Raw genomic sequence first — 21,456 nt, forward strand, 5'->3', positions numbered from 1 at the left:
CAAGGGCGCCAGCGGTGGGGGTGGGGCTGGTGAGCACCCGCAGAAGCCGCTGATGGTGATGGCCCTGTCAGGGAGGGCACTGGCCCTGCCAACAGTATCAGTGTCGGCTGTCAGGGGGGCACCGGCCCCTTCGGGGGGAAGGGAGGATGTGCACCCCCTACCAGTCACTTATGTGATGGTGTACCTTAGGTGGTGAACACGATAGAACTAACGTACCTGAAATAACAGTTGTTTTCAGGAATCTGGGCCTCATGAGCTGCCCTGAGTATAGTGATGGCACTTGTTTCCTGATCAGGGGTTTAGCTTACGTGAACATCTTAGCAATTATAGGATGGTAGTAACATGGCTGACTGAAAGCAAGACTGTATTACCTACAAAATCCTTTGGATGGCAATGTGTCTAGTACCATCAGTATGTAAAGGTGCTGAACGGTTTCCTCAGAGCTTGCAAACTCAAGCAGGGTGTTCACACTCTTGGGACAAGGACCTGCAGCAGGCTGTGCACACAGAATGCATGCACATGGCTGGACAGCTGGAACTCCAGGGTGAAAAACCCAGGAAGAAAACAGAGAAGTCTAGCTGGGAAGAGGGGAGCTGGAGCTGTGCGGAGAAGGGCTGCTTCTGAGGGGGCTGCTACCAGGACAAGTGCTTTGAGAGGATGATTGGCAGAATTGTGACCAAGAGAGCTGCTACTGAGGGCAGACGAGCCACCAGCTCCTGAGCACCCAGGATTGCCTGGTACCCTTTATTAAAGGAGCAGGGGTTGTGCAAATGGGTCCCCCACCCCACTGTTAAGATCCCTGGGTGCAGGGAGTCACTGGAGGGAGTCAGTGACAGGGGTTGCTAGAGGAGGTGCTCTGGGAGAGTTGAGAAAGCAGCAGGGAATCGCGGCTGCATGGGAGGTCCAGCAGAGGCTCAGTAAAGTGCAGCTGAGAAGGGGCAGTCCAGGTGCCTGACACAGGGGAGCTGCCTTGGGAAGTGTCTGGGGAATGGTGGGATTGATTGCAGGAGCCCAGGAAAGACTGGACAAGGGAAGAAAACCTGGTCTCCAGAGCAGCCATACCTGAGGTCCTGACAGGCACCCCCGTCTTCTGTCTAGATGACGGCATTGCCACCCCTCTTCTGTGGTAGAGCGAGCACCGCTCCCCGGGGCACCACTGCAGCCACTCCACAGTGGGCTACTTTGCTGTGGACAGAGTGATATTATAGAGACCTGGCTAAGTGTATATACCTGCTATAAGTTGCCTGAGTGTTAAAGTTAATAAATTGCTATATGATAAGTATTTGCTTTATCTGCTGGTACAGATTATTATTGAGCTCATTGAAAATATTTTGTTGTTTATGGGATGTCAAATTTGTCAATCTCTCCGTTATTATTCTAAATAATAAATTACTGTAAATAGTTATTTAGTGTGTGGTCTGGTGCGAGGAGGACCATGGGAGAGCAAAAGTTGGCCGTGGCTGCAAAGAGTGCTGCTGCCAGGGTTACAAGTATTATTATGGCATATAGACAAGAACATGTTTTTCCCCCCCCAGGAAAGGCCCATTTCACATCTGGTTTAAGCCTTTTGTCTTTGGAGATATCCCTTATTTCTCTTGCTATCTTGAGCGCTCACATCCTTGCATCAGTAATATAAATGAGAAAAGGTGATACTGGGTACTATTGTACAATGGGGGGTGAATATGCTATTGCTTTTGTGAATAAAAGCAAGTTTGATGCTTTATTAAAAGTGCTGGATATAATTTCCTGACACTTTCTTCTTTCCTGAGTGCTTACATATCAATGTATCGTTCAACTAAACAAGTTACTAACAAAGAAAATAGAATTACAGCAGTGTTTTGAAAAGCTCTGCAGGCGTACCAGCTGTCTGTAAACAAATATTTAAAAGCAAACAAATGCAAATATGTACCACTGTGTAACATACAAGCACAGGTACAGGACATAACTAGTATTCAATGGTACTAGAGCTGGATGTCAAACAGGCACCTGTTCTCCTTGCCTTAATTCTACGCATTTCTAAGGGTGAAAAACGAACTGGGAACATTGGATCATTTCAGCTCATGGAGTCATTTATAGTCCATTCAAAGCAACTGTCCACTGACTGCGTAATAGTACTGAGAAGAGTTTCTAAGAATGGGTATGTAGAAACATCTTCTCCAACAGCTCCCCTTACTACCTTTTCCCCCTGCTCCTCTTTCTTTCAGTCGTATTTAAGGTACTACATAAAAATGTTATCCTTCGCCTCCTCAGATTTCTTTCCTTCTTTCCTCCATGCGTCAATACCCAGTACTTCTCTAGTCCCCAAATGTTCATCTAACATCATGTATTTAAATGCAGTAAGTTATCTCTCAACCATTTCCTTTTCTGATACTGGCAGTAGTTCAAGGCCTCTTCCCTAAAAGGCCCAGATGACTGGTTTGTTATACCAAAATGATGGCTCTTAACAAAAAAGAATATGCCCAGATCAGAGCCATGAACAATTCTACACTTGTAGTTTTTAACCAGAAAGTGATAATTCTCCTGATAGAAATATAACACATGCACGTGGCCATAGTCATTGGACACAGGGGGCCAGACCGATGGAACACTCATGATGTAGCACCAAGAGCTAGTAAAGCTGTACTCTCTTACATTACCTTATACCCCTTCACCCCACCCTTTCCCGGATCAACTGGTGAGTACTCTAGAATAGGGATGGTCTTGTCCTCTCTGTTGCTACTTGAATAATGCCGCCTTCAGGCTTCTAAGAACTGCCTTAGTACCAGACCCATGAAATTAAACAACTTTGGCAAAATTCTCCTCAGCAGCAATATATCAGGATGTGTATCCATATCAAACTATTTATAATGATAGATCCATCTGCCCTGTCATCCATTTACAAGCACTAAAACTATTTCACATCCTCCAGAATCAGCAACTGTCTTGCAAAACACAACCTCAAGTGCAAGCAATACAGCAGCAGAACAAGAATTACAACCCTGCTTCCCACCAGTTATTCTCAAAGTCTGATTTACAGATACTGCAGAAATCAAGGTTAATTTCTCTCTCTTTAAACTCTACGCTATGGAGCAGAAACATTAATGAAGGAGATGTACAGTTGCTGTGAAAGTCTAGATATTGCTACCACTGTCTGAAAGCTACATATGGTTTCTGCTAGAGAGAAAGTAAGCAGAAAGAAGTTCAAACTTATGTGATCCTGCCTGAAGAAATGCACAAGACAGGATCTCACAACATATTTCCAGCTTATCATGACACAGTGGAACTCCCTCTGTGGCACACTGCAAGACTGTCAGAGGAATCTATATTGTCCATGACACAGTAATGGCAGAAATATCCAGACCAGAAAAACCTAAAGCTGATGTGGAATAGACTGCTTATACGTGCTTGAATACCTGTCCTTAAAAAGAGCCTCTCCTTTTCTATTTCAGCCACAATATTTTTGTAGACCAGGATGGAGCACGTTATCTAAAGATGAAATGCCTCAAAACTATTTGGATCCCTATGTTGCTGGGTTCCTTTGACCCCAGCTGACTTCCTGCCCCTTGGGCAGGGAGCTGGATCAGATGACCTTGTGAGGTCCCTTCCAGCCCTGATGTCTATGAAATCTATTAAATAAAGCTTGAAAGCTTACTAAAAACATGATATTGTGTTATTAAATGGGTAAGTTATTGTCAACAAAATAAGAGGCAATAAGCCTTTAACTTACTATTTTAAACCATTTTAGTTTTCAAATGTAATGAAAATCTGCTATATAGGTTTCCCCTGCTTTATGCTGTACATGTGTTCCTGGTAAATGGTGCAAAACTCAAATTTGCCTAAAGAGAACCTTACAATATAAAAAATAGGGATACATTCCAATACCTCAACTGTACTGACCCCAGACACATTTCTATCACTTTTACAAGACAATTTTGGTACTCACCAACAGCAGACAGTACACACAAGCACAGCTGCAGCTCCAGAAGCACAGGCGCTACTGCCGGGTGGCTTCATGGCTCAGCTCCTGGGGTGCCATGCTGACAGGGCTGGACCAGGCCAGGCTGCAGGGCCAGTACTGCAGCCTGGCCCAGACACCACCACCTGGCTCACCCGCCCCAAATAATTTGTTCTTCCTCTGCCTATGGTTTCACTCCCACAGTGCACTGCACAAAGCAACTATCTGTGGGCTTCCACCTCACTGATCGCATAAGAATGAATTTACTTTGTATATAACAAATTTTTGGTATAAAAAGGGTCATTGCATAAGAGTGAATTCACACATACAGAAACCATATAAAGCGAGAGAAACCTGTATAACTTTTATAAGTCATTATATAAATAATACTTTTTCGTTATTTTAAAAAGTTAATATATGAATTTATTTAAATCTTATTATAACTTTAAAACTTTGCCTCTAATCTATATCCACACTGCAACCAGAGGTGTGATTACAGCACATGTAAGCATATCTATACAGATGTTAGCCTAACTAGCTTGGTAAATAATAGCAGTGAAGATTTAACAAAACAGATTTCAGTGTGGTCTACCCACCTATGCAGCTAGGCTCCCAGAGGGTGCATTTATCCTGCTTCCTTGCCAAACTTGTTTCATCTAGGCCACTGGCACATATTTATTTAATTACGCAATGGGATCTGAGGAATGTTATCCTGGATCCCAAAAGTCTTGCCATGCTAGGCACTGAACATCCAAAACAGCAGGATAGGGAAAAATTCCTCAGATCCTATTGTATGTATGCCAGGGTATACAGCTGACCCCAAGAACACCAAAGCATAGGAAGCTGTGGATTGGGGAGCTGCCCAAACCTCAGTTGTTTGTGCTACACTCCTATCAGCCCAGCACCAGGCAGTATAGCATGACTTTAAATGTCCCCACCACAGAGAGCCAAAGGGCACCCTGCAAGCAGGAATATTTAAAGCCATGCCATGCAGGCTGATGCCGAGTTGTATGCCACGTGTTCAAATTAAAGCCTGATATGTTAAATGTGCAACATTTTTGTGACTGGTTTGCCATTTTATCACATGAGAAATTGGATGAATACCTGGCATGTTACAATGTATTGCTTAATTAGTTGTGGAATAATGTCTGCTAAAGCCCTACATTTCAAAGATGGCTACATTACAAAATAATCATTAGGCACTTTGTAAACAACGTCACCTTTTACTGTTTACATTGTTAATCCTGTGAAAACCAGGAACATCCTGAGACATGGAAGTTGTGAAAGATGGGGGGATATGTGAAAGATGTGCCATTGTCAAGGCAACTGGGGGAGGAAGGGGTGCAGATTGCCTATAAAAACACAGGTAAAGATGAAAACTGTGGGACTGCCCTCACCAGCTAAGACCTACAGGCCCTGTAGAAAGACCTTCTGAATACCCAACTGCAAGGTGATACTCTGCCCGTGGGATTATGGAAGATTTATGCAAGGTTTTCTGTTGTCTTTTTGGCTTATTATATTGCATTTTAAATTAGGCTAAGTTGCATGTCATCACTGGGTGCATCTACACGAGATGCTAACTGCACAGTTGCCTAATAACACCATGCAGTAGCAAAACTTGTTCACAGTGAGAATGTTCAGGCTGCACCTGTTGTCTGAGCAGGACTGCAACACCCTGCAGGGAACACTTTCTCAGAGCATTGTACCCCTAAGAGCCTCCCAGCTACGTGATGCTTCATCTCATCTCTTGCCAGTAATGCTGCTGGTATGCAGGTAGGCAGACACAGTCCTTCTTTGGAAGTCAGTACCAGAATGGAAGGGAGGGACTGGTGGAGATGATAAGCCTTTGGGTGGCCTATAGGGAAGTATGGTGTGGGGTACATTTGGGGTCATCAGAGTGTGGGAGTGAGATAGGGCAGCACAGTATAAGTTATTGCTGTAGTCAAGCAGGGTTGACACACCAAGAATATACAGTAAAATGTTTACAGATTATCAGATATATATACATGGATCTATAAACAAGCAGATACAAAAACGCACCTTATTCCTCTTTTAAGAAACATAAACCCTGAGACTAAGCAGGAAAATACATCAGGCTGGGTCCCCCCACCCAAGGTGACATACTCACTGAAATCTAATGTTTGTAGAAAGTATGCAGATTATCAGTAAAATATATATAAGGATCTGTGTGCTGGACAGCACTGGGGGTGTTGTTCTGTCTCCCTCACCTCCAGCTACCACTGCCACCACCCTGCTGCCCCTGCCATGCCACTCTGGGTAGGTGGGTGGGAGGCTTGAGCCCAATGGCTTCTGCCGGGCTCAGAGCTCTGGCTCTGACTCTCAGCCGCTTTCCACCTGCTCCACCCGCAGGGGCTGCTCATCGTCCCAGGCGGACGGAGCAGATGGAAGGCAGCCAGAGCTGGAGCCAGAGCTCCATGTGCTGGGCAGAAGCTGCTGGGCTCAAACTTCCACCTGTGTGCGGCAGCGCTGTGCAGCGTGTCAGGAGCCTCAGCTGGAGGTGAGGGGAGCAGATCAGCCCTGCCTGGCTCAGCCAGTTTCTCCTCATTGTCAGCAGATCCTCCTCCTCCCACTCCTGCTGTGCCACTCTGGGCAGTGGGGGTGGGGAGCTGCATCTTGGCAGCTTCTGGTGAGCACATGGGACTCTGGCTCCAGCTGCCTTCTACCCACACTGCTTGCCTGTGCCATGAGCAACCGCTGCGAACCCTTCCCAGCTGGCTGTGCCTCCATGACAGCCCCACCCGGCGGGTCATGGGAAGCTGGGATCAGTGTGGCTGCACAGCCCCTGTGGGGCTAGCCCCAGCTGCAGCCTGCTGGGAAGGGCCTGGCCCCTGTGGCCCAGCCCAGGCTGGCCCCTCTGTGTCTGTCCTCAATCGCACCTGCAGGCTGGCTTGGCTCAGCCCCAGCCCTGGGTGGAACAGGGCCATGCCCCCAGCTCTGGCCAGGGCCACCACTGCGCAAACAGGAGCAGGTGGGAAAACTGGACAGACCCCGACTTAGGTATGGGGCCCATGCCTGGAGACGGGAGTTTAATTTCACCCCCCGCCATCGTCTTTTACCTGAGGTGCTGCCCCAGCCAGTGTTTGGCCTCTGGAACAAGCCTGGCAAGGGTTGTTTCTATGCACTGCCACCCCTCCGGCACATCCTGACTGGGGTCCCTACAGGTCAGGGTTGGGGTTTAAACTCTTCTGCAATCACGCTTAGTCCCTGCCGGGGGTCTGGCCACACACAGTCATTTCCCAGGTCAGCTTCCTTCCAGCCTTACAGCTGCTGAAGGCATAGGAGGGTTGCTCTAGCACACCCTGGCTTCGAGCCTGAGTCACTGCAGGCATGTGCCTGCATTTCTGAAATCAAAAGTGAGTGTCTATTCACTTGCAAATAGACTAACCTGTAAAGATTGAATCAATTCAGGCTCTGGCTTTTTGAATGTCTGTCCCTAGCCATGGAGTCTAAGTTATGCCTGTGGTGCTATCATTGGATGGTACATCTTTGGACATTTCTTCTGAAATTTTTGCTACTAGTATAAATGTAAATCAGTGCTTGGTGATAGTTCTTCAATAAAGTGATTTAGGTTGGTCAGAAGAAATAGTCACATTCAGAATGTTAGAAGCAACAAGAAATTCTTGGCAAAGCTATGGTCAGTAACTGTATGAGCACCTGTGTGAACCTGACTGGTAGACTGAAGAGGACAGATTTGCGTGTTGCCCCTCTAGAAGCATAGCAGAAAATATGACAAAAGTGGCTTTAGGCTAGTTTTTGTGCCAGCTGGTCCCTGAGCTGCTGCAGGGCCTCGGGACTTTTCCTGTCCAGGGCATGGGGATGGACTTGAACATCTACTTAGGCCACTTCTGACCCTACATCTGTGAAAGCAGTTTGTATCAGGAAGATGTATTGTTGTACTTGCCACACCAGGGCTTGTAAGGTGATGTACTACAGACTTGAGTATTATGGCCTTTTGCCATGCCTGGTTAGAGAAATTCTCCCAAGCCTTTTGCACGAACGCTTATCTTGCTGGGATCGTTTGACCCGAGCTGACTTCCTGTCCCTAGGGTAGGGGGCTGAACCCAGTGATCTTCCAATGTCCCTTCCAGCCCTAATTTCTATGAAATCTCTGAACAAGCTCCCTGCAATCACCTACCCTGGAAATCTACAAGAGGAGACTAGACGATCACCTTGCTGGGGTCACCTGACCCCAGTTGTCTTTCCTGCCTGGTGCAGGGGGCTGGACCTGATGATCTTCTGAGGTCCCTTCCAGCTTTACCATCTACGAATCTTTGAATCTATGAATGTTAATACACTACTGTGCAGTAGTATTAGGCTATTGCACATCTGAGGTCACTAAAAAGCCATGCGTTGGTGCTACTACTCAGTGGCTCCAGTTGCTGTGCATTGATCTAGTAGCGGGTTATCCAAACAAAACTTAATGCGCCCTAACTATGGCGCATTAATGAACACATAGATACATCTACTGTGTCTTATTTTGCTGGGGTTTAGATTGGGCAAAGTTCTTCTGCTGTCTTATGCTTGAAATTGCTCAATACTGTGCTCAATAAACACTTTCTTCAGAGAATGGACTATTCTTGTCGAAGCATTTTATGACTTCATTGCCAGCAAATGAATTCTAACATTGAAGTCTAGTAACAACGTGCATCAAAGCCAAACAATCAGGCAGAGTAGATGACTTACAGCAGTCCTGAGCAAAAATGTCCCAGGCTGGTCAAAAGAACCGTAGAGATGCACCTGAGGGGGCTTGTACAGCTGCATTGAAGACCAGCCTGCCACAACTTTACTGCTAGCGGTATCCCAGCTAGCATACTAAAGGAAGTTTGGGAATGCCTCTATGTCCTGCAATCACAACTTCAGTTGCGGTGCAGGTATATTTTGGGAATCACAACTGAGAATGCACAGAACGGCTCTAAAATCCATTAAGCTACTTGCTGACCCCAAAAGAAAGCCTCCTGCCTTTAGTCATACCTATGCCCCAGCAACACTTTAGGCTGTTGGAGGATGTCCTAAACAATTGCATAATGTGGGATGGGTGAGAGAGCATGTGCCTCAGGCACCATGCAAGGGCAAGGGCACCAGAAGGACAGGGAGAGGATGCCCCACCCCAGGGCTACTGCCTGCCTTCCTTGCTCTATCTGCACTTTCTAGCTGCAGGAGGAACCCATTGCAGGCAATGTGCGTCATAGTCAAAGTTTCCCCTTGCAGCAGCAAACTCCACTGCCTCTAGAGAACTACAGTTCTCAGAAAGCCTTGAACCTGCTATTGCTGCTTGCTGCTGTTCCTGCTCCTGTGAGCCAGAAGGTACAAGGGAGGAGGAGAGGAAGGTGAGAAAAGACTGCCCGTGGTGCATTTTTTCCATGCCATGCCTCTGGTCCTCAAAGCACAGTTTGCAGCTGTCTTCCTCGGTTTCTGTACTGAAAAAAAATTCTTCCTGGCCTGATCTGGAGTTTTTAGAACTGCTTTATGCAAATCCAGTGCATCAGAATTGGAGTGACAATTTCCTCTCTCAGTAAAATCAAATGATATGTATACATGTTTTCAGGCTTGGTCCCTGTGGTATAAATTAATGAGCGCACCTGTACTTTGCTTCTCTTTTTGTGTTAGCTCCACTGTGGTTCAGAACCTAGTAAACGTGTTCTTTCTGTTCCAGAAATTCTGAATTCTTATTGTGCCTGAATCTCTGGATCGTGACTGGCATTTTCTTTTGTCAGACTTATGCAGATTCAAAATTAGGCCTCTTCTGACAGTGTGTCATATAGAAGTGAAAAAGAATCACATATGCTTCCAAAGATATTTGCCGTTAAACAGTATAAGACATAAGGGACACAGTTAGATTAACAAACATTCTTACCTAGGTTAGAAATAAAGCTTTACCAATGTAAAGCTTTAAATAAAGTGTACTAAATGATGATCATATTTACTCTACATTTCTCTTCACATAGTCACTGAAAGTGTTCAGAGCCTCATTTTCAAGTCAGTTTCTAAGAATGTGTAGTATTTGTAAAATTCTTGTTTTATCCACTGGAGTATTTCCATTGGGACTGCCCTTTTATAAAGTTTAATGCTTACAAACTTCTAAATATTTATAGATATTGATTTCCTGGGCTATCTTTCCAAGTAATATAGCACAAAACAGTTTTCTAATTATCCCTAAAAGTCTGCATAACAAATACTTTTAGATATTTTACTTTCAAAAACATTGTAAAGAAAAAGACCAAAAAAATAAACCCAATGTTGAAACTGTTTTTATTGTATATGTCTGCTTACTGCCTCTACATTTAATTATTGGATTATCATAACCAGACATTCATCTCCACATAGAGATCCAACAAGATTAGCTAGTGGTACTGGAGGATTATAAGAGTCACAAATGGGATTCAAAGTCTAACAGGATATGCTTACTATTAGTGAGTTATTATTTTAATGGTAGTTTATAGATTCATAGATGCTAGTGTGACGGGCTAGCTGGCAGTGACTTAGCCCAGGGGTTTTGAAGGGGTAAGAGATGATTGGAGGACTTGGGATTCTCTTTCCTCACCAATCAGGCCCCAGAGACTCACCCTCCGTGTCCCCCAGTTGACCCCTTGGGTCACCTGGTAGAGGATAAAAGGGCAGCACAACTGACTCAGGGAAGACCAGTGAGGGACCACAAGGAAGGAGTCTCAAAGAGCTGGCAAGAGCTGGGCCAGTGGGGTGGGAGCAGTTGCCCCAGAGGCACCTGAAGGAGCGGGACCTGCAGGCAGCAGTTGGACCCTCAGCAGTGCATGCAGCTGGCAGGAGAGGCTCCTTGCTGGGCTCCAGGATCCCCTGGGAGAGGCTGCAGCCAGCAGGAGGGGCTCCCCCAGCTCCAGCAAGGATCTGAGCAGTGACCTGAGGGGTTCCCAGCTCTGCTTCCAGCTCCTCCAATAAGAGGCAGCTCAAAGTGAGGCTGGGGCTCCAGGAAGGTCAAGATTCCTAGCAGCTTAGCGCAATACCAACACTGGTGCCTGTGTGGTAAAGTTTCTGCCTACCATATGGGAGACCTCTGTTCAAGTCCCAGCTGGGATGACTTGGGGTGAGTGAACTAACAGGCAGAAACTCTTGTTGCAGTGGAAAGGGGCCATTGCGTCTTCCTCCAGATACCTAAGCCCTATATTCCTTGTTATTTGACATTTTGTGCCTTTTATAACTTCACCAACCAGTATTGTTTGTTCTGTTGTCCCTGTTTTATATTTTGTTAACCCTGTCTCTTGTCAACTGGATGAATATGTCAATGATTGTATGTTGAACCTTTGTTGAATCCTGCCCCCTCAGGGTGTTGCCCTATACCCCCTGGTTTATACCCGTTATGTTCCTAGTACTGTTCTCTCATTAAAAAGGCATATGGTTAAGTTCCCATTGGTGGTCTGTCTCTGCTCTATAAGGGGAGGAGACTCCCTACACCTTCCACAGTGCTTGTGCACCTGCTTTGATCCCTTCAGTTGGAGAGGAGGTACCTCTTGGAGTACTGCCCAGATTACACTAGGGTCAGAAGGGACCTCAACAGATCATTGAGTCCACCCCCCTGCCTGAGGAGGAAAGAGTGCTGGGGTCAGATGACCCCAGCCAGATACCTATCCAGCCTTCTCTTAAAGACATGCAAGGTAGGAGAGAACACCACCTCCCATGGAAACCCATTCCAAGTTTTGGTTGCCCTTACTGTGAAGTTTTTCATGATGTCAAGCCTGAATCTACTCTATCAGTTTGTGACCATTGTTCTTTATTACCCCAAGAGGCACCCTAGTGAACAGAGCCTCTCCAATTCCTTACTGTGCTCCGCTAATGAATTTGTAGGCGGCCACAAAATCACCTCTTGGCCTTCTCTTGCAGAGGCTGAAGAGGTCCAGGTCCCTCAGTCTCTCCTCTTAGGGCTTGGCCTGTAAAACCTTAACCCTAACCCTTGGCCTGTAAACCCTTAACCATATGAGATTTAGACAGCAGTCTTGCAAAAGGCAGCACATAGGATAAGCCCTCATACCCCAGAGTATTTGCATATTGAAATAGGAGAGTAAAATAAACTTTCATCTGAAAATTCAGTAAATAACTGAAAAATTATAACTGGCTTGACCAAGAGTCCATTGATTTTATAGGAATCATGTGCGTTATCTTCTAAAATGTTCCTGGCATGTAGCATGTGGCTGACATGTCAGAATATTTAGAAAAAGCCTTAGATTTTATTGCACTGTCACAGCATGAGAACAAAAATTTGAGAATACAGCTATTTCCTTTGTACAATTATTGAACATGCTTGCTACTTGGTAAAAGAAACTAATAAAAATTATTTAAAAAAAAAAAAGGCAGAATTGCACTTAAGTATATTTTTCAAACTCTTCCTTAAGTTATTCGTGGATCTTTACAGATAAAGGAAGATTTGACAGCTTCATTCAAAAGAATGAGAGGCTTAGGGAGCAGCGCGAGACGCATGGGGGGAAAGGCCGTCATGCCCCCATACCTCAAAGCCCCCCAGTGACCCCCAACTGCTGCAGAGCCCCTCCACCGACCCCCAGCAGCAGCCAGAAGTAACTGGGGCCATGGTGGGAGGGGACTAGCCCAGCTCAGCTGCAGGTAGGCAGCCGATTAGGAACTGGGGAGGGTCTCACCCCACCCCGGCCCCTACTTGGCCCACCCCCCAGGGGGACAGTAGAGGAGGGGAAAGGGTACTCACCAACCCCATTCCAGGCAGGCAGGTTCCCCAAATCCCAGGCAGGGCTCTTCCTTGCCTGAGAGTAGTACAGGTGCCAGAGGCGAGCCCACTGCACATGTGCTTAGTTTAAAAGAAAAATGCCTCAGAGAGGCTTAGGGAGTGGCTCAAAGTGCACAGGTGAAAGCTGTGAGATAATGCTAGACCTTGTTTAGCATAAGCACTAAGAACAATGCACTAAAACTCCCAGGATGCTTCAAGGAGGTTGAGGAGTCAGCGATTGACATTCTGGTAATCACCTTCTGACCCATAGATGAAAATGCTGACAATGATAAAAATTGCAAGCAAGCAGCTTATATTGTTAAAACAGGAAACCGCATGGCTAAACCGCAATGATGAAAAACAACTGCATATTATGTAAGCCTTGACCTTTTAACCCTGCTAAAGACAGCAATGAAAAATTAACATAAAAAACATAAAGGTCATTAAGAATTAACATAAGAAGTATAAAAATTATAATACAGAGCATATCACCCGATATTATAATATAGATAAGTTAACTAAATAACCAATAGAAGTAAGAATTAAAAATACATATGTATATGTGTTATCATATATAAGTAATAGTAAAGTTATGTTAGATGCTTCACTGTCAGAGTGAGGACAGTTTTGTATCTTTTGTCTTAAAAAAGATAAGAGACTTCTTTTAAATGAGCTGTTGACCAGTTCTGAGACTACTGAATCAGGCAGCCGCACCTAGCCTCCGGGTTAGAAAGCAAGGGCTTGATTTGGGAACTTCGTGAACCAACAGACCTCCTTAGTTTATGACTTTGTGAAACAATAAAAGTTTTAAATTGAACATCCAGGTCTGAGCCTGTGCTTCCTTATACAATTCGGCACGAACTCACACAAAAGCCCGTCGTGCCCCCGCACCCCAAAGCCCCTCATCAACCCCAAACTGCCATGGAGCTCCCCCACCGACCCCCAGCAGCAGCCAGAGGTAAGCAGGGCCACGGTGGGAAGGGACTAGCCCAGCTCAGCTGCATGGAGGTGGCTGATAGGAACTGGGGAGGATCTCACCCCACCCTGGCCCCTACTTCGCCCAGTCCCCCAGGGAGCTACGCGACTGGAGCCCCGAGAACAGGCTGTGCAAACAAGCGCGCTTGTCTGCCCGGCATGCAAGTTAGCACGGAGTTTACACAGGAGGGCGAGAGGGAGGGCTCGAGGCCCTGCCTGTGCGCCCCCGCTCTAGGGAAGCCAGTCTTCAAGAGAAGTTTGGATGCTTATCTTGTTGGGATCCTATGACCCCAGCTGACTTCCTGCTCCTTGGGCAGGGGGCTGGACTCGATCTTATGAGGTCCCTTCCAGCCCTACTGTCTATGAAATCTATGAATCATTTTGGTGATGTTTACATAGACTATACTAACAGTCTCAAGTCATCAACCAATACACAGGGGATCTACAAGCCAGTCCCAAAGAAAAAGAAAATAGACATGATGGTTTTCCCCTTAACTACTGCTTTGTTAATATAAGAGGCACTGCTTTTTCTTTCACCTAAGCAGCATCACTGCACATGCTAGGGAAATAGCAACACTTCTCTCTCAAAACAGGTACCACCATGCAAATGATTGAAGAGGATAAGATTTATCTCGTTAAATCAAATTCTTCAGTCTCTTGTTTAAAACAAGAATAACTGGATATTCTGAAATACAGTCCTGCTGTTGCCCTGCCTCTGCAAAATTGGCACGAAGTCAGAGAACTCCTGAATATAAAGCAGTGTCTCTGAACTCGCACACCTTTTGTAGGGCTCCCTTATTTCAGCTTAACTTCTTTCCTAAAAATGAAGGAATTATAACACTGGCTAACTGCTTCCTCAGAATTATTCTCCTGTCCTTTGATCAACTGTAAATCCAAAACTATGTAAAAGCAAAAGAATTTTCAGTAGCAGAACTGAGTGGGAGGGGGTGTGACTGGGGCAACAGCTCTGGGTGCCACCATAAAGGGTACAAAAATAACCACAACTGCAGCTGGTGTCTGGCTGTGCCACTGCCATTGGCTGCTGCCCTATATCCTGTCACTGCCCAGGGCACAGAGCTTCCCTGTTACACCTCTATGAGCACGTCCAGACAAGGACACACATGCCTCTTGCAGCATCTCAAACCCGTTTGAGATGCTGCAAGAGGCATGTGCAGGAACAAAAAAACGTTGCCCATGCTGTAAATTTGCAGCGGGGGAGCAAAATGATATCCAGGGGTCAAACAATACCCTGGGGGGGGGGAAAAAAAAAAAAAAATATGTCAGGGCATGTACCCCAAGGCAACCAGAGGCTCAGTCCTCCACAGAGACACCCTGGCACCCTGCCAGAGCGTCTCTGTGATTGGCCCTTTCCCCAGTCCTGAAGCATGCTGCCTGCCTGTGCAAGCTGCAGGGACCTGGACCCAGCTTCTGCCAGGTAAGTAGGGAGGTGGGGAAATCTCCTCCCCCCTTCTCCAGCCCCCCCAACTCGATGTTTGTTCCCTCCACCCCCAGTTTGTTCTCCCCACTCCTGGTTTGTTCCCCTGGCTCTCCCAGCCCTCCCCCCCCCACATTCCCTTGCAGTAGGAGAGAATACACAGGACACTGAAGAGAGCAGGGGAAGTCTCCAGCTCATTTCCAAGGGCTTGTCTCCAGCCTCCTGCTCATTCCCCTGCTTGTCTCCAGCCTTGGGAGGCTGGACACAGCAGGGGAAATGAGCAGGGGGCAGGAGACAGCAAAGGAATGTCTCCAGGGGCAGGGAAGGAGTAGGTGGCTGGAGACAAGCCCCTGGAGATTAGCAGGAGACTTCCCCAGCTCTCTCCGGCCTCCTGCTTGTTCACCGCTACTGCCAGTGAGTGTGGGAGGTGGGAGCTGGGGTTGGGGGGAAAATGAATGGCAGTGTGGGGGGGAATGAGCCCCCTGCTCATTCTCCTACTCTCTCCAGCCTCCAGCAGCTGGAGAAGAGCAGGGGAACGAGCAGGGGGCTGGAGAAGACCAGTGGGGGGAGGGGCAGGGACCCTGCAGGCAGGATAGTCCATGTGCTGGGGGGGTTCTGCCCTGAGGGGGGCAGGAGACCATTGGCAATACATGCACCCCAAGCATAGCAGTGCACCCCCTCAGGAAAGGTGCTGCTGACACTACCAGCAGTATTTGCAGGTGGTTGCTGCTCATCACCCCTCCCCGTTGCTGACAGCGCCACCAGCATCTGTGGGAGCTCCCCACTTACCACTGCCACCACGCTCCCACTGTCATCAGCACTGCCATGCCCCACAAGCCACCAGCAGTACAAGGCATTCATTCAGGGGACCCACCTGTCCTAAGCAGCCCCCACACAACGACTCACATCCTCCCATGTTCCTCCACTTCCACCCACATCCCCCCACCCCCTTCTCACCCCCTCCTGCAAACCCCAGATCCCCACATCAAACACCCACCACATGATAAGGAAACCCAAAGCAAACATTAAAACATATAGATATTTAGAATTTATTTTATTATGATGCTAAAGACACTGGTAGGCTTCAAGTGTTTTTAACATTGTAAATATAGCAATAAAACATTGTTCATCTGATCAATCCCCCTTTCTCTCTCTTTTGCTCTAATTGTGTAAGAATGTAGATTTTGGGGTATTTTAAAGAGTGTCAGCTAGACTGCTGAAGCAGCATCCCAAAGTCACAAGGGGCTAGTGTCCCCAGATACCAATTGGGTAGGCCCCAGAAGCTCCTGAGGGCAAGTAACCCTGAACCGCTGGCCAGGGCAGGTTATTATACAACTGGGACCAGGACAGGGCAGCTTTTTATACTGCTGGGTTCAGCACAGGTGCTGGCCCCAGGCTCTAGCTCCCCCTGGCTGCAGATCTGGGAGGACCAGGTAGGGCTATTTTGCCTGAAGTGGCACAATTTGCTCCACAACAAAGTGCATGTCCGAGCACATACACTGCAGCAAAAAGCCCCAGCTCAAATTTGCACCAGTTCTATCCTCCCCTTACAACGCAGCCCAAGCCTCACAGATGTACCTGACATTGTTGAGGTCTGTTCCCCCTCCACACCACACAGACACTCTCTGGCTTGTCTCACAGCCTGTGCCCTCACCAGCACCCTCTAGCTTGTCTCACCACTGCCCGCTCCAGGACTGGGGTCAATACACCCCTGAATGTTGTGCCCTCTGGCACTGGGGTCCCTCCACTACTGTGGAGCCCCTATGAGGCCTCCTCCAACCCCTAATAGCCTCACCTGGCCCTCCGGTGTAACAACAAACACAAAGCCCCCTGGGCTATAACATAAAACTAATCCATCCGGCCAAACAACATTCAATCCCTACTGGGGAAAATACTCCAACCCCCAGCAGCACTCTAGGGATGCTCACACAGTCAAGAGTTGCCCCTTCTGTCTGCACTGGCCAAGCTCCTCCTTCCTTGGTCGCTAGAGGGGAACTGCCCTCCCACCTGGGTTTATATGGGCCAGGCCCTGCCCCTTCCTGTCAGTTGGCTCCCCAGCAGTTGTCCTGGCAACCAGCACCTGTTACTCTGGCTGCCCAAGCAACTGGCAGCTGAACCTCCCCCATCTTGCCACTAGGGGTCTCCCCCAAGTTGTTTTTCTGCTCTCAGGCACAGGGCACCTGAGTGCTCCGCAACAGGCAGAAGCAATGGGGTTGGTGATCCAGAGAGGGGGTTAGAAACTGTACAAAACCAGGACCATGACTGAGGCTTGGGGAGAAGGGGGCCTGCCTGGCCAAGGAAGAAAGACTCCAGAATGTGGGGAGCTGCAAGGAAGCCCCTGTACCACCAGCCACCTGAACCAAGTATTTTGGCCATCGCTCATTACTAAAATATGACACGGACCCAGAATTAAGGGGTGGGGGAAGGGGACTTTTTGTTTGAGAGCAGCAGCTCGTGTATTTTGTTGTGTTGAAGTCTGAACTAAAGGACTGGATTATGGATGTAGGGGAGGAGGAGACTGCAAAGGAGGGTGCCAGGGGCACTCCGGATCTTAAACCCTTCAAAAGGGTGAGGCAAGCAGCATAAGGAGGATATGGCTGAGAGAAGCAAGCCCCATTTGAGCATCCTGAGAAGTCTGAAGGCTGCAAGCAGTACTGGGGGGAGGAGCACTGCTATCAGATGAAGGACTGTAGCACATGGCAAAAAAGACTGAGGGCACAAGCCCAGAACCTACCAGGGCTGAGGGTCCCAGAGCCCACAAAGGGTCAGGCTGTTCTGAGGGGCCCAGAGCTCATGAAGGGCAAGGCTAGAGCTGGGGCCCGGGATTGCTAAGGTCCTGGGGACAGCAGACCTCGGGCAGAGAGGCCCAAGCAGAGTAAAGTGGGCCATGGTCAGGGGGCCCTTGGCTCAGACAGAGGTCTAGGACCTGAAGTGAAACCCCCTGATATCTAGGAGCAGCCTCCCACTCCAATTATAACATCAAGGCATAGTAGGCCAGACAACAGGATGGGACCCTGAGAGGCCAGATGGGTCAAGCAGTGGGATTCAGGTGACCACTGTGGGGGTGACTTAGCTGACCCAGGACATGATCTGCTCCAGTTTGTCTATAACAAAAATAATTTTCTTATGTGACAGTACTCTGCCAAGCAATGTGGAGACCCAAAACTTACTGTTTTGCCTCTTCTAAACATAGAGTATTTGTCACATAAGAATGGAAATCAGAACTAGCTCTATAAAGCCTCTCTTATTACCAGATAAGACATGGTTACCTAACCCAGCAATATATTAGAGGGAGGCAAACTCTTTTCTGTTAGACCTGCAAAGATCTAGCTCACAGGTCCTCAAGTGGAGCACTATGGCACCCCAGGATTCTGCAAGAACCTGTAAGCAGTGCCACCATGCCAAGACTGATGATGAAGATGATGCAGCTATGACTACAACCTGGTGAGTCTTTCCCACCAGTTTCCAGCAAGCACACTGAAGCCAAACTAGGAAGTTACTGCAGCACAAAGGGGTGCTGCCACCTGCATTATGTAATGCAGACAGAAACACCCGCTCTTACCATGGCGGCTTTCCAGATCAGCTCTAATGTTTCTCCTGGAAATCAAGACACACAGGACAGTTTAACCTGGCCATGGCCTGCAGAGAGAAGCCACTGCCACAGTGCTGCAGCCAGGTAAAAGTTTCCCATGCACCTTGGTTTCCAGGAGGCCCAGCAGAGCTGAACCTAGAAGCAGCTGCAACAGAATTAAGAGCTCCTGCCTCCACTGGGTTTATCCAATAACTTTAATACAGGCAAGAGTGCCCGTTCTTGCTGCAGGTCTTCCCAGCTCAGTCCCACACGTGCCTGGCTGCAGTGGTGTTAGCAGAGGCATCTATCTCCAGGCTGCTGCACCACCTCCACTGCCAGATGGAACTGTCTTGCGTGTCTGTTTCCGAGAGGTGCCGGGGTGGGGGACTGGATCAGGAAGAAAGGTGACGTGAGGAGAATGTCTGCCTACATTAGGCTTATCAGGTAAGCCGAAGCAGCACATCAGTGGTTCCCAAGTGGGATGCCACCATATTTAAAGAAGTTGTGGAGGGTGCCCTGAATCAAAAAAAATTGAGAACCACTGATCTAGATTTTGCATTTAAGATATTTTCCAATCACTCTTAACAATACTTTGCAAATTCTTCTCCATACTGGCTAAACCAGTATACACTCAATTGATTTAAAGGGACTTTCTCTTGGTTTGCATCAGTATTAGAGGACAATCAGACCTCTCACTTTTCTGCCTTATCATATGCGTTTCTTAAAAGAAATTCAATCCCGCCTGTAATAAGCAGTCTTCATGCAAACTGTCCAAGGGTTGGTTAGTTGGTTGAATGTTGTCGCTACTATTATCGGCGCAATTATGGAAACAGAATTAAGTACCAGTGAACTGAGACAGCTTTTTTGTTCCACCCTTCCCAATGGAATATAATAAAGCAGGCCATTCAAGATTATCCAGCCAGAGATATTCATGCTCCTGTTTGAAGACAGAGGACCTAACAGTTCTTAATTGTTAAGCATCGCTCATGAGCTCAGGACTGTACATGCAGAACATGAAGCAAACCAGACTACAAATACTAAACAATAAACTCAATACTTAATCAGACATATGGCTAACCCCAAATAATAAAAAGTCATAAGCTAATGCTTTCAAAAATAATCTAATTGGTTTAATTTATTTGTAAGGAATAAATTGTGGGTTCTTTTATTTATCGTCTAGCGTCTGAGCCTTCATGGTACACCAAGATCATATTTTCAAGATCTTGTCTGTAACCATGAGGGCTAGGAGCTTTAGTTTTTTAACAAAAGCCGAAATGTTCATATAATCATTTGACCTCAGGGACTTGGGCTACAATATACACATGAAATAGTGAGAGACGTAAAATAAAATATGTGAGAACTGAGCCGTGGTTATACTAAATCAGGTGACCAGGATACTGCAGCAATGAAGTATCTGTGTTTTTTCCCCTTTACTGGAAGTTTAGATCCAACTTCAAATGTTGTTCCATCAAAAAAGCAGGATTTTTTTAGAATGCTGAGTATGACCAGGAAAAGAGAAAAGCTATACATAAAAGTGTGAATTAAAAATCCCAACAAAACAGAAATCTCTCTGACACTAGTATCTAGTTTCTGAACAAAATGCGAGAAAAAGAAAAACAGAAGACAGAAGAAATTTGTTTGAATCAACAAGGCTTTCAAAATCTCAGGAAAACAAACATGAGCATGACAAAGAAACAGAAAAAAGTTAATGACCCATTATGAGGGTGGATTCAGGCTAATGGGAACAAAACAATTTTGCTGTTCCCCAATCTCATCAGCCGCATAGCACAAACAGTTAGTCTGGTCCTGCTCGTTCTACTCACTGCAGTGACTAGCACGCTAAACACGTATTTATCTAACGCAATTGTTGTCTTTTTGAACCTTTTAAATCTTGCACAGCCAAAGAGACAGTGGGTTTCTTGCATCCTGTCTATAGCTCTCTGGTACTCATTTCCTCAATTCAAGTCTGACATGTGTGTACCAGTCACTGTCAAAGAAAAGCTGCGCAGTCCTACACCTCTGCCTGCCCTATTTGTGACTTCCCTCCTCTTCTCCACTGCAGCCGACAGGCTGCTTCTCTCTCATTCAAATCGCAGGATAGGGTAGTGAGGGGAGGTAGTGCTCTTCCTCCAGTACACCTGCCTTTCCTCCTCTCACCTTTCACTTGGTGGCTTTAGGTTCTTTTGCAAAAGCAGCAACAGAAAACGGACCCCGGCGCGCTGCCCTGGCACTGCTCTGCTCTTCAGTTCAACATCAGTTGCTTTTGCTGCTCTGTGGTGAGTCCCTGGCGTAGGCCGACCCACGCTTCTGGGTGAACACAGCATTTGCGCACCAAAAAGGTGTATACGTGCAGAAAACAATTACGTGAATACAAAGGCTCTGAGGCACACCGTTTGGTTGTGTGTCCCAGTGAAAAAGCTCTGTCACCGTGTCTCACAGCCCTGATAGGATTGCTCCCGGATCGCCCCTTCGTGTCTTGTGCAGAGCTAATGACTGAACACGAGGACGCTGAATCAGTGGGAGAGGTGATCTCTTTTATTCGACCAACTGGATTTTTTGCTATATACATATACATACATTCGCGCGTGTGTGTGTGTATTGCAAAAAAAATTCTTTTGCAAAAACCTACTTGGTCTAATAAAAAAGATCACCACCACGAGTCCTGATTCCTTCTGCCACTGGCCCAACACGGCTCCAAGGCGGGCGCCCGCTGCCGGCGGCGGCTCCGTCTCCCCGGCAGGCGCTCGTGGCGGTAAAACGAGGGCTGTTTCCTGGCTGCACCGGGGCGCGGGCGCAGAAGCAGGGCACGGGCCGCC

The 21,456-nt window shown here is 47.1% G+C and overlaps 1 protein-coding gene across 1 annotated transcript in view; it reads left to right on the plus strand.

The window, feature by feature from the left end:
• Window positions 1–18,424: 18,424 nt before the first annotated feature.
• Window positions 18,425–21,456, plus strand: part of DAPL1 (death associated protein like 1) — a 14,700-nt gene continuing 11,668 nt past the window's right edge. The window contains exon 1 of the mRNA XM_019553615.1: window positions 18,425–18,513. Within this exon, the coding sequence (XP_019409160.1) occupies window positions 18,425–18,513 (89 nt within the window). The remainder of the gene's footprint in view (window positions 18,514–21,456) is intronic.

Source organism: Crocodylus porosus, unplaced genomic scaffold (genome assembly GCF_001723895.1).
Source record: "Crocodylus porosus isolate Cpor-Errol unplaced genomic scaffold, CroPor_comp1, whole genome shotgun sequence".
Taxonomy (NCBI): domain Eukaryota; kingdom Metazoa; phylum Chordata; order Crocodylia; family Crocodylidae; genus Crocodylus; species Crocodylus porosus.